At 48.8% G+C, this 12595-nt stretch overlaps 1 protein-coding gene across 1 annotated transcript in view; it reads left to right on the forward strand.

Moving 5' to 3' along the window:
- The window catches only part of znf687b (zinc finger protein 687b), a 22646-nt gene continuing 10051 nt past the window's right edge, over window positions 1-12595 (forward strand). The window contains 10 exon segments of the mRNA XM_048229128.1: window positions 1-85; window positions 1359-2709; window positions 2712-3199; window positions 3201-3861; window positions 5007-5320; window positions 5975-6073; window positions 6076-6161; window positions 9171-9347; window positions 10674-10836; window positions 11743-12099. Coding sequence (XP_048085085.1) covers window positions 1380-2709; window positions 2712-3199; window positions 3201-3861; window positions 5007-5320; window positions 5975-6073; window positions 6076-6161; window positions 9171-9347; window positions 10674-10836; window positions 11743-12099 — 3675 coding nt within the window. The 5' untranslated portion in view covers window positions 1-85; window positions 1359-1379.

Genomic DNA, 12595 nt, shown 5'->3' on the forward strand with positions numbered 1-12595 from the left:
CGGAATCAGGTAAACAAATAAATTATTTCCCCAAGGAACGTCAAAAACATGCTATTGGGATAGCCAAGGTCTAACGGTACAATTTGTAAGTGACATTACACAACCAACTATTGTAATTGCATTTCATATCCAAAACGCGTTGGTAGAACATGCGATGGCCTTCATTTAAATGACCCTTCGCTTGGCTTGGTCTCACAGCGGCCAGCTAGCAAGCTGATCTTGCTGTTATGGAGGATTGTGAACATAAACAAGCTTTATTGCTAGCACTGACGTTATATCTTTTACGAGGCCAATGGAAAATACATTTATTTACGACATGTATTGTACATTTGTATTTTGAGCACATTGCAAGAATAAGACCTATAATGGTGATATTAAAATAACCAAGTAAGTTTATAGCTTGCTACTGCTAGCTTGTTAGCAAAATCGTGTGGTCTAATGGAGAGGTGGATTGTGGGCTAGAATCTAGTCAGCGAGGGTAGCTAGCTCATAGTGAAAACAGTAGCCGTCAGAGGCAGATATTCTTCAGGCGTCGTCTTATTAAACGTGATAGATGCGACTTACTATTTATTGTAGGTCTGCTCTGAATGTATCATTTGCCAGTCCAGACAGGGATGTAGCATTTGATTAAACACTGTTTTTGTCAATTACAGCCCATTTACACTAGCTGGCTAGCCTACTAGCTTGTTGTTTAACATTTGTCTGTGATGTGGTTGCTAGGTTAGCTAGCTTTAGCTGTGTCGCTTGGGTTGGCCCTGTTATTATAGCATGTATCATAAGCAATACCCATGTCCTGCCTTAGGGAAGAAACGAGTAATTTTGGATCTTACGGTGTCTGTGTCGATGACTGAATAACACACAAACACACACACACAAACTTTAGTTATGTTTAATCATAATAATCACCAAAGGAGGTCTTGACCACAAGACACCTCAGGCAGGTTGGCAGGTTTGTCTGACTAAAAAGCTTTTAGCAGATCATACCATACCTACCTTTATGCCGAAATTTCTAACATTACTGTGAGTACAGGCTGTTTAACAGCAATTTATAAGATATACGTTGTAATTACCAAGCGATTTGCTTCAGGGTCACCCCTGATATGAGATTTTAAGCTAAGCTTATGCATTGGCTGATTTCTCTTTGATGGTTTGTAGGAGTCATACTCTAGTGATTGACAAGTTGATTTACAATATACTCTAGTGATAGACTATTGATTTCCTTACTCCTCACCTAGCCCATGCTCATATGTGACAAATACAAATACGTTTAAGGTGACCACTTGCTTGGTCTAGCAGAGGTTTGAAAGTGACCGGTCTTGTTGTGGGTGTTCTAATAAGGTTGTTTCTGTGTCTTTCAGGACTGTGTCGACTGTCCCGGCATGGGGGACATGAAGACCCCCGATTTTGATGACTTGCTGGCTGCATTTGACATTCCTGACATTGATGCCAAAGAAGCCATTCAGTCTGCCCGTGATGAAGCTGAAAGCCACCATGGGTCAGGCAGTGGGGCCCTGGGGAAGCCCGGGGATGATGGGGCTGAAGGGGGTCACGCAATGAGAGCCACAAGTCCCCCCGGAACGGACTCGCACGGAGACCCACCCATCGTCAGCGTGATCGTGAAGAACCGCGTCCGCGCTGAAACCCTGGACGGGGGAGAGGGTACGGTCTCCGAGAGGGAGCCTGCAGACGGAACGCCCGGTATCGGACTCGTACCACGGCTCGGAACACGGAGCCCCGGTCTGGCGCCACCGGAATCGCTCAATCACAACGGGTTTGTGTCCTCGAGCGCGTCGGGTCACCTCCCTCAGAGCCAGGGTCAGTCCAACGGGGACTCGTGGCCCCTCTGCGCCCCAAAGGCGACCCCGGACAGTACCGAGTTCCTGTCGGGCTCTGCCAGCTCCTCCAAGCAGGGCGGAGGCAACATCTTCAACAAGCTGAAACCGCTGATGGCGCAGGGCTCAGGAGACTCCATCGGCAGGGCCCGCAAGATGCAGCTCCTGCAGCAGCAGAAGCACCTTCACATGCAGCAGCAGGAGGCCCCTGGTCCGGAGGCCAAACCATCCAAAGCGCCCGCGGCGGCTGCTGCTGCTGGCGCAAGCTCGGGGACCCTGGCGTCGTCTCCGTTCTTTCCCCCTTCTAAAGCCATGCATTTGCCTTCCTCTGCGTCCTCTTCATCGTCATCCTCTTCCTCCTCATCCTCCTCCTCACATGCTAACAATCCCCGTGTGTCTGGGCCACTGGGTTCGTCGGTGCCGCTTCAGTCGTTCAACGGAACCTCGAGGTCGGGTGGCCCGGCGGGTTTCCGACGCTTGGACTCGGACGAGGAGGACTCGGACCCTGATCTGGGAGCACCGCTGGTGATCCAGGAGAGCCCAGGCTCGCCAGCGTGCACCACTCCCAAGATGGGCCGCCGCGTGCGCTCGCCCGCCGGGAGTTTCGAGTCGCCCTCGCTGCCGCCGTCGTCCGGCTCGTCGTCGTCCTTCCCCAAGCCCGGCGACGTGCCCTCCGCCTCGCCGGCCTCCCCACAGGGCCAGCAGAACTGGCTCTCGTCGCCCTCCTCCTCCCAGACCTCCGCCGCCAGCAAGAGCTCCCCACAGGAGGAGAGGCACCCCGAGCACGTGGTGGAGGAGAGGGACTCCCCCGAGAGCCCAGAACCGGAGGCCCCCAAGCCGGCCTCGGCCTCGTCCGCGCCCAAGAGAAGCTCCAGTCCGGATTAGCCTCGCCCCGCCGACCCACCTAAGACGCCTCCCTGCTGCGGGAGCCGGGCGAGGAGGAAGAGGAGGAGATGGAGGTGGCGAAGGGAGTCGTGGAGAAGACGGAGGAGAGGAAGGAACAGGAGAGCAAAGGGGCAGAGGAGGAGAAGATGGAGGTGCAGGAGGAGGGGGAGAAGGTGGAGGGGAAAGCGCAGTCGGCGGAAGGAGGGGCGGCGCCACCCGTCGCCGTGGGAACGGCCACTCCGGCTGGGTCCGCCCCGTCGCGACCACTTAAGGTTCGCATCAAGACCATCAAGACGCCCACCGGCAGCATCACCAGGACGGTGGTGGCGTCCAAAGGAGGCGGCGCGGGCAAAGGGTTGGAGGTCATCAAGGCCCAGCAGGGGAACGCGGCGCCCGGCAGCCGAGCTTCGGCCAGACAAAGCGCGGCGTGGCACGCGCGGGCCAAAGAGCTTCGGCCCGACTGCCCGCGGTCCACTTCCGGAAGCCAACAGCGCCATGTTGGCCGCGGCCACCAAGGCGCAGAGCAAGATGGCCTCCCCATCCGACAAGGGCAAGGTGACCGCCACGGCGGTCAGCATCACCAAAACGGCCGCTCTGCCCGCCACCTCTGTGGTCAGCGGCATCAGCGTCCGGCCCGTCGCCAAGGCAACCAACGGGGGCACATCGGCCGGGGGCGGCGGCGGCGGTGGTGGTGGTGGTGGTGTCGTCCACCAGCCCTGCAAGCCCGCGTCCATCGTCAACAGCACGGGCGCCGTCATCTCGCGCTCGCAGTCCAGCCTGGTCGAGGCCTTCAACAAGATCCTCAACAGCAAGAACCTGCTGCCCAGCTACAAGCCGGACCTTTCTGCCCCTCCGCCACTCGAGTGGGGGCTCGGCATGCCCGCCGCCGGCTACCGCTGCCTGGAGTGCGGCGACTCGTTCGCGCTGGAACGCAGCCTGGTGCGCCACTACGACCGGCGCTCGCTGCGCATCGAGGTGACGTGCAACCACTGCGCCAAGCGGCTGGCCTTCTTCAACAAGTGCAGCCTGCTGCTCCACGCGCGCGAGCATAAGGAACGCGGCCTGGTCATGCAGTGCTCGCACCTCGTCATGCGGCCGGTCACCGTGGAGCAGATGATCAGCCAGCAGGACAACGCGCCCATCGGTACCCCGGCCACCCCACACTGAAATACACACACACACACACACACACACACTGGCCCATCGGTACCCCAGTCACCCCACACTGAAACACACACACATACACACACACACACACACCACACTGAAACTCACTCACTCACTTACACTCGCCCACTCACTCACTCACTTACTTACTCACTTACTCACTTACTCACTCACTCACTCTCACTCACTCACTCACTCACTCACTCACTCACTCACTCACTCTGTGTGCTGATAATGTGCCTTTGTTGATTAGTAATGACATGCTGCTTTAACTTTATTATGAGGACTAATTTATTTCATTAATTAATTCTAATTCTGAATTAGATTTGTATGGCATGGTTGTGAATATAATGGTGGTGATGACACTGTCCTGATTATCACAGTAACTGAATTGACTTGGAATTGCATTTTATATAAATGTCCAAATAAAATATATTTGAAATCAGTTGCAAGATGCCAACACCATGCCCCCATTACATGAATAAAGCATGTGTAATTCATAATGCATAAAACCAGCACCTTCTGGGATATATATATATATATATATATAAAAAATTATCAGTTGAATTGAAATTCTACTTGATATTGCACAGACACCCATTAATCGACACTTGACAAAATATGAACAATTATTCAACTGTCAACCGATAAGGTACTGTAAATGGGCATGAAGTGGGCATATGCATTTAAAGTCAAAATGACTAACAGTTTGTATAAATAGTTTTCATTACACATGTCAATAGAAGAATGCACTTATTAGCAAGGGTCAGGTTTAATGGCAGGTTTGACAAAAATGCATTATAATCACGCACATGTCCATCATATACTTTATCCTTATACCATATCATTTATTCTTGGTAATTATGGACCACAATTTAAATGGCGGTCTCATGCATGAACTGAAGATATCGTGTGGCATGAAATGGGAGCATTGAGCTCACCCACTAATGCTTGCACTAAGGGTCTTGGATCATGGGATAGGATTAGTACATTGATTTTGCCTAGTCATTAAATTAGCTTTAGCTAGGCTTTAGCCTTTAGAGTTTAGAGAGTGCACTTTGCTGGTCAAACTGCTGTTAAGAAGATGTGATAAAAGTGCAATGTTTTCTCTCGTACCCCCAGGAATGCTCTCTCCCTCTCCGTCTCTCTCGTCCACACCAGCTGCCCCTCAGGGCACCCCCTCTGTCTCCACCGCCACCCCCAGCCCCCAGAAGGACTCGCCGTCGCCCTCGGCAACAGCAGCAGCAGCAGCAGCCACCCAGCCCTCCGCTCCGCGCCGACTACCCAGCAGCCCCCAGGCCATCATGCCCCTGCCCTGCAAGAAGGTGGACGTGCTCCAGTACAACAACTTCAAGTGCCCGGAGTGCCAGGCTCAGTTCGGGGGCAAGGCGGAGTTGGTCGCCCACTTCCAGCAGATCAGAGCCACCCCCAACTCTGTGAGTGACCTTGGACTTCTGACCCAGATGAAACCAGTTTTTTTCTCCTTTTTTTATCCATCTAAGTCCTGTTTTAATAAGGTAAAGCGTGAATTGTTCATTTGATTAATGGTTAATTGTTGCTTTGGACAAAAGGATCTGCCAAATACCATAAACATGAGTATAAACATAAACATTGTCTTTGTATGCACATATGTGTTATTTTGTGTTTTTAAGCTTTCCTTGAACTAATTACATGTATTACAGATTGTACTAAAGTGATTGGTATATCAGGAATAGGATACTGATGCTGTTGTCTCTGTATCCCTCTATCTTTCTGTCCTCTTCTCTCTTTTTTTTTCTTTTCTTCTAATTTCTTCTCTTCTCATCTTTCTATCTCTGTCCTCTTCTCTTTCTCGCTCTCTCTGTTCTGTTCTCTTTTCACCTTTCTCTCTCTGTCATCTTCTCTTCTCTTTTCTTCTCTCTCTCTTTTCTCTCTCTGTCTTCTCTTCTCTCTCTCTCTCTCTCTCTCTCTCTCTTCTCTTCTCTTCTCTTATCCTCTCTTCTCTCTCTCTGTCCTCTTCTCTTTTCTTCTCTCTCTCTTTCTCTCTCTCTGTCCTCTTCTCCTCTCTCTCTTCTCTTCTCTTCTCTTCTCTCTCTTCTCTTCTCTTCCAGACGTGTACGCTGTGCACTCCGCCCATGATGCTGCCCAACTGGTGCAGCGTATGCCCACCAGCGATCCATTAGCATCAAAGGCCGCATCGCCTGCCCGCCAAGGTGGCGGCGGCGTGGCCCGGCAGGCCAGCTTCCAAGCGCACCTGGAGGAGTCCTGCCTGCACTTCGCCCGACGCATCGGATACAGGTGGGCACCGCACCGCACGCCTCGTCTCGACCGCCACCCCAGATGTTCCAGAGACGTTGCGAGGCTCTAATTGGTTGTGGTGTTCTAATAGGTTTGGGGTGGAGGGTTTGCCCAAACGCGCAGTTCTCCCCGAAATAGAAGCCCGATAAGTGCCCAAAGTGTGTTGCAATATGGCCGCCGAGTGGAGGGACTTGCTTAAAAGGACTTTGGAAGAACTGGAACGGCTGTTGTGAACACTTGAGGTTGCCTAATTTAGCAGTGCCTGTGTGTGTGTGTGTGTGTGTGTGTGTGTGTGTGTTGGCATTGCCCAGTGGTCAGGACCGCCCTCTCGGCCTCGCCAATGTAGTCCAAAGGAGAGCAGAGCAACACATTTGGCACCGACTTGGCTGAAGGAGCACTGTGAACAGGGAACAGTGCAAGTGCACAGAGTCAAACTGAGTAATATGGCATCAAATGTGGTTTCAGGGTTCTAATTCCAGGGGGTTCTTCTGGTGTGTGTTTTATAGGGAGTGATTGACTCTCAGTCATTGGCTTGATGTTCCAGGAATCAGGGTGGATCGTCTCGATTCCCAGAAACGAGTGCAGCGGTGTACTCTAATTATAGTATCATTTGGATTTCAATAGACCTCTCCAGAATAAGTCCCGCCTCCGTAACTTCCGTATCCATCCAACTTCCGGGCGTGGATTGTCTATGGGAAATAACATGGCGTTTCGAAATATCATACCGGTAAAACATCTGTAGGTAGCGAAGTTGAAAAAGCTGGTGGGCAGATTGTCGGTGCCATTTAAGTAGTATACTATAGACTATACTACTTAAACTAGTATACTATAGACTATACTACTATACTACCGAAAATCAAAAAATCCAGTGGAAACTAGATGGCAGAAGTGTGTAGGCCATCTGCCCAGCAGCTTTTTCTACTTTGTCACCTACAGAGTTTGACAGGTACAATCTTTCAAAACGCCATTTAGACATTTGACGACTGAAGGTTGGATGGATACGGAAGTTAGGAGGCGGGACTTATTCTGGAGAGGTCTATGCAGCGCAGAAGAAGACATGTTATCATCAGTAGACACAAGCCTTGCTAAGGACAGCTTGTACACATGGGCAATAACAGGACTAAACCCTAATCTTTTCATAAAGATTTGACGAGCTGTAACAGGGTAAATCATTTTTCATTTTCCATTTTCATAGAACCCAGAGCAGAAACAACACAACAGTTATTGATGAATCCATCTTTCTACCATATTTTGCTATAGAAATGTCAGTGGCTAATATAAACAAAGAAAATAATCAAATGGTGTGTGTGTGTGAGAGAAAGAGAAAGAGAGAGAGAGAGAGAGAGACTAGGCACTAGGCCACTCTTGTAGGTACTTCTCTATACTGTAATGTTATAGAGCCCTTGCTATAACAAGGCGTATAGTGTCATTGTTAATATCTCGGATTGTGCAGCTCAAATTCGCAAATTAGCATAATGCACTTGTTAGTCTGCCCACCAAGTATTACCACCAGCCATAACCGGTCTTTACAATAACCTCCAGAGTAGAGCATTAATGAACTATTATTAAAATGTCTGTTGAGCTACATGGCATCATTGCATCTGTGTAAATGTGATGCCTCCCTGGCTGTGACATTGATCAGAGATGAGTTGGCGCTGCTTGATGGGTTTTTTTCCTCAGGTCAGTGTGTGTAGACGCCCGTGATGAGATCGGGGAGTAAGTGGCTTACTCAGCAGGCAGGCCCTTAATGATGAATTAACTGGATCAACTGCATGAACTATCTATCTAACTAACGAGTATACTGTAGTGTGACCCAGTCTATGAGCGCAATTAAGTAGGATAATTAAGTGAAGGGAAGAGATGACCATTCACCATAGACAGTAAAAGAAATGGACAAACTGACACAGTTGTTTTTAATGTGAGGGCACTGACACAAATTTGTGTGAAAAGTTTTTTTCTCAGTTGGCATCCCATTGAACTGCACATTGACTCAAACTTAACTTTGTGACGTCGCCATCGAGCTGAATCTTGTAACTCGTTTGGTAAATGGTTCACACAGAAATTCTTCTCACACTTCCTTTGCCTTCAAAGTCACTTACTTGAGGGGCCCCTCTGCACAGCATGTAATGCAGCGGTCTCTGTGTGGCTAAGTATAGCGAAGTGAAAACTGCATGCCGAGCTGGATGTCTGACCACGCTGATCGAGTAGGCTGTGTACTGGAGGAGTAGAATCTGCCGTGCAGACAATGGGAGTTCTAATGTATGTGATGTTGGCAACAGCGGAATCTACGCACAAGTGGTCAGTGGCATACAGCTCTGGCTGTACACCATGGACACGTGTAAGCAGTGTATGTGTCTCAGCCAGAGGTGGACATCCTGGCTCCAGAAAGTAAAAGTCCTGCCCTATATTCTTTCTACCTGTGCACTTAACCAAAGTCCTTTTAGGCAAGTCCCTCCACTCGGCGGCCATATTGCAATGCTTTTTGGCCACTCGGAGGGCATCTATTCAGCAGATGTGGCTTCACCACACCAATCTTGCTCCAGCGGCGAGTTCACAACACATGATTGGCACGATGTCTTCACAACACACCATATGATTGGCTCAATGTATTCACATCACACCACATGATTGGCTCACTATTCACATGTCGACGTTTTGCCGAGGAAGGGGTGGGATATGTGTAGACAACGGCTATATTGGCGTTACAAACTAACCCCATGCATTTCTATGGAGGATTTTTTGAGTGCTGTGATAGGTGATAGGTGATATCACTAATTATCTGATCTACCAGGCTGCTAATTAGAATGAGCTGGTTTGCTAAATGGTTGGATCAAATACTTGGCAGGACTTTTACTTTCTGAACCCGGGCTGTCTGCCTCTGGTCTCAGCTGACCACTTATGATCAGATCATTCAAGACGCAGTTTTATAACAAATGTAAGCAGGCCCATTTTGTTATACTGAGCATGTAGTAATGTCATACACTGTGACTTCCTGTTTTCGCCCTCCAGGTGCTCCATCTGCCAGGTGGTGTTTGGGGGCCTGAACTCCATCAAGTCCCACATCCAGACGGCCCACTGCGAGGTCTTCCACAAGTGCCCCAACTGCCCCATGGCCTTCAAATCTGCCCCCAGTGCCCAGTCCCACATCAGCACCCAGCACCCCACGCTCACCACCACCCAGCCCAAGTACGTCTGCCCGTCGTCATGCCAGCAGGCTGCAGCAGCCGTGGCAACGCCAACGCCGACAGGCCACGCTCAATGGGCTTCACTACAGTCAGAATTCAAATCAGTTTTTGTATATACACACAGGAATTTGTTCTCTACATTAAGAGATAAGATGAAATGAGATGAGATAAAACTTGATCCCACGAGAGGAAATTACAGTGAGAAAAAAAAAAAAAACACAAATCAGATAGACACCATGTAGCCAGTAGGCAGGAACCGTAGTATCCACAAGTAAGACCTGAGCTGTACCTGCCCTGAACGGCTCTTTTGAAGGATACGTGCACTCAGACACTGAATACACACACGGACACATGCTAGGACTAAACTAGCAGACTAGCAGACTACAGCGTTTATCATGTAAGCCTGAAGTGTTGTTTTTTAAGGTCAGTGTCCCAGGCATGCATTAACTCTAGTACTAGACTAAAAGAGACCTTTAATGAAGATCTCTACTGAAAATGAACTAACTAGGCCTAATCCATGTCCAGGAAACTGGGCCTTTGAGTTTGGAATGGACAACAAGGTCAGACTATGACGAGACTATTTGTAATAAGTGCAGCAAAGAGATTGATTGCAATAGCTATTATAGCTGCAGTATTTTCTCACGTCTATTTTAGGTCTCTGTCATTTAAAATAGAAACACATGGTGTGATTAGAAAATGATGACTATGCAGTCACTCAGTCAGACATCTTTTTATAGCAAGAGTAAGCATGAACGAAAGCCATATTACTGCAGCTGTCTCCTGCTGGTGATATTATGGCCCTGCTAATTAGCTAATTAGCATGTCCGTTTGTTCATTTCAGTGCACGTTTCCCTGGCAACAGATTTAATGTCATGCTAATTTAGTCTGACAGATTTCAGTCCTCTCAAACATCCCACAACTGCTGTATTCTCACAAGCTTACTACAGCTTTCTCGTCCGTGGGCTGTGAATTGCGACTGCATCAAGATCCTAGAGAGATGCAGCAGTCTTGGTAATCAATGCTATCGGCCCTGTCCTTGAATGACATTGCAGTCGCTGGTGTTTGAAGTGCCGGGGGAAAAGATCAGAAGTGTGATGCTGCTTATTTCTGTGTCAGTACGGAGTTGGTGTCTCATTAAGGGTTTAGTGCCACACCATACCACTCAAACACTCGTGGAGATACGTGTCTTTTTAATAGAAGTGCTAAGTTTTTTGTTCTTTTCTTTTTTAATGTATGTTGTATGTCAAGTCTGTTTTCTGAATGGTCCCTGAAACTGGCAATAACAGTGATGATGATGATGATGATGTTTTCTCTGTTCCTTCCTCAGGATGATCTACAAGTGTGTCATGTGCGACACGGTCTTTACCCAGAAGCCCCTGCTCTACGTGCATTTCGACACTCACCTGGCCAAGCAGAAGGTGCACGTGTTCAAGTGTCCTGACTGCACCAAGCTCTACGCCCAGAAGGCCTCCATGATGGAGCACATGAAGGTGGGTGCATTGCTGCTCCTGCATCCCTTGTTGTGATCATTTTGTTGTGATGGTTTAAAGGTTCTGACAAAGTCGTTGTTGTTAGTTAAACTCTACTCTCAAATTACATAAGTATAAGTATATATACTCTTTTGATCCCGTGAGGGAAATTTGGTCTCTGCATTTATCCCAATCCGTGAATTAGTAAAACACACTCAGCACACAGTGAACAGACAGTGAGGTAAGGCTCGGGGAGCAGTGAGGGGTTAGGTGCCTTGCTCAAGGGCACTTCAGCCGTGCCTACTGGTCGGGGTTCGAACCAGCAACCCTCCGGTTTCAAGTCCGAAGCGCTAACCAGTAGGACTCGCCGTCGCCCTCGGCAACAGCAGCAGCAGCAGCCCTTTTGTTTCTTCTCCCTTCTCTGCTCCTGGTGCTTGAAGCTTGAAGACGAGCAACATGCTTGAAACGTCACACACGTTAAATTGTTAACAGGAGCTGTTTTGGTGTGCAAGTTGTTTTTTATTGTCTCTTAGCCACTTCACTAACCGTTTACAGAGGTGGGACTGTGTACACATACAACTGAATTCCACTTAGCGAGCAATATACTGATTTAAACAAAATAAGCATTGGAATTGAATCCCTGACCTCACCTTTGATGGAACAAATTGGCAGATGATGTTATTGATAGATAGATAGATCGATAGATACTTTATTGATCCCCAAGGGGAAATTCAAGGTCTCAGTAGCATACAGACATCACACACAACATTCACTAATAGCAGAAAAAGTAATAAAAGTATATAATATTAAAGAAATAAATATAATAATAAAGAAATAAAAAAAAGTTGTTGAAGGTCGCCAAGGAAGAAACTTGTGAAGGTCGCCTGTGTCACCTTAGTTAACCTCCTCTCACGTTCCTCCAATCAGACCGTCCACAGAGGCCTGTCTGTCAAGCCAGAGACCCCGCCCACAACCACTACTACCACCACCACCACCACCTCCACCACCCCAGGCACCATGCCCCTCACGGTGCAGCCAATCCCCAAAGCCCGAGGGCAGGAAGGGGAGGAGTGGAGTGGAGAGCCCGGGGAGGAAGAGGGGGACCGAGAGGGGGAGGGCGGGGAGAAGGAGGAGGAAGAGGAGGATGAGGAGGAGAACGAGGAGGAAGAGGAGCCCGAGAGCTCGCCGGAGAGTTCCTCCATGGAGTGGAAGTGCCGCGAGTGCCGCACTCGCTACTCTGAGAAAGAGGACTACATCTCCCACATGAGGAAGGAGCACGGCAAGGTACACACACACACACACACACACACGCTACTCTGAGAAAGAGGACTACATCTCCCACATGAGGAAGGAGCACGGCAAGGTACACACACACACGCTACTCTGAGAAAGAGGACTATATCTCTCACATGAGGAAGGAGCACGGCAAGGTACACACACACACGCTACTCTGAGAAAGAGGACTACATGTAATGGTACATAAACATTACGGTTTGGGGTACCCCGGTTTTGAAGTCACGGTTTGGTTCATTTTCGGTACAGTAATGAAGTTACTACAGGAAAAGTATTTTGAAAAGGTGTCAAATATTTTTTGACGCTAATTGACCCAATTACATATGGTCTGCCACTTAAGATGTTTGCGTGGGAACTCAAATTGGAAACAAGGTCCGCAAGCAAAAAAGCCTGCTCTTGATCACTGTTAAAGACTGCATGCGGTACACATCTGTATTGAACCTAACGTCCTGTATCTAAACTAATGGTGCGCCGATATTGAAATTCT

Source organism: Alosa alosa, chromosome 20 (genome assembly GCF_017589495.1).
Source record: "Alosa alosa isolate M-15738 ecotype Scorff River chromosome 20, AALO_Geno_1.1, whole genome shotgun sequence".
In the NCBI taxonomy this organism is placed as follows: Eukaryota; Metazoa; Chordata; class Actinopteri; order Clupeiformes; family Clupeidae; genus Alosa; species Alosa alosa.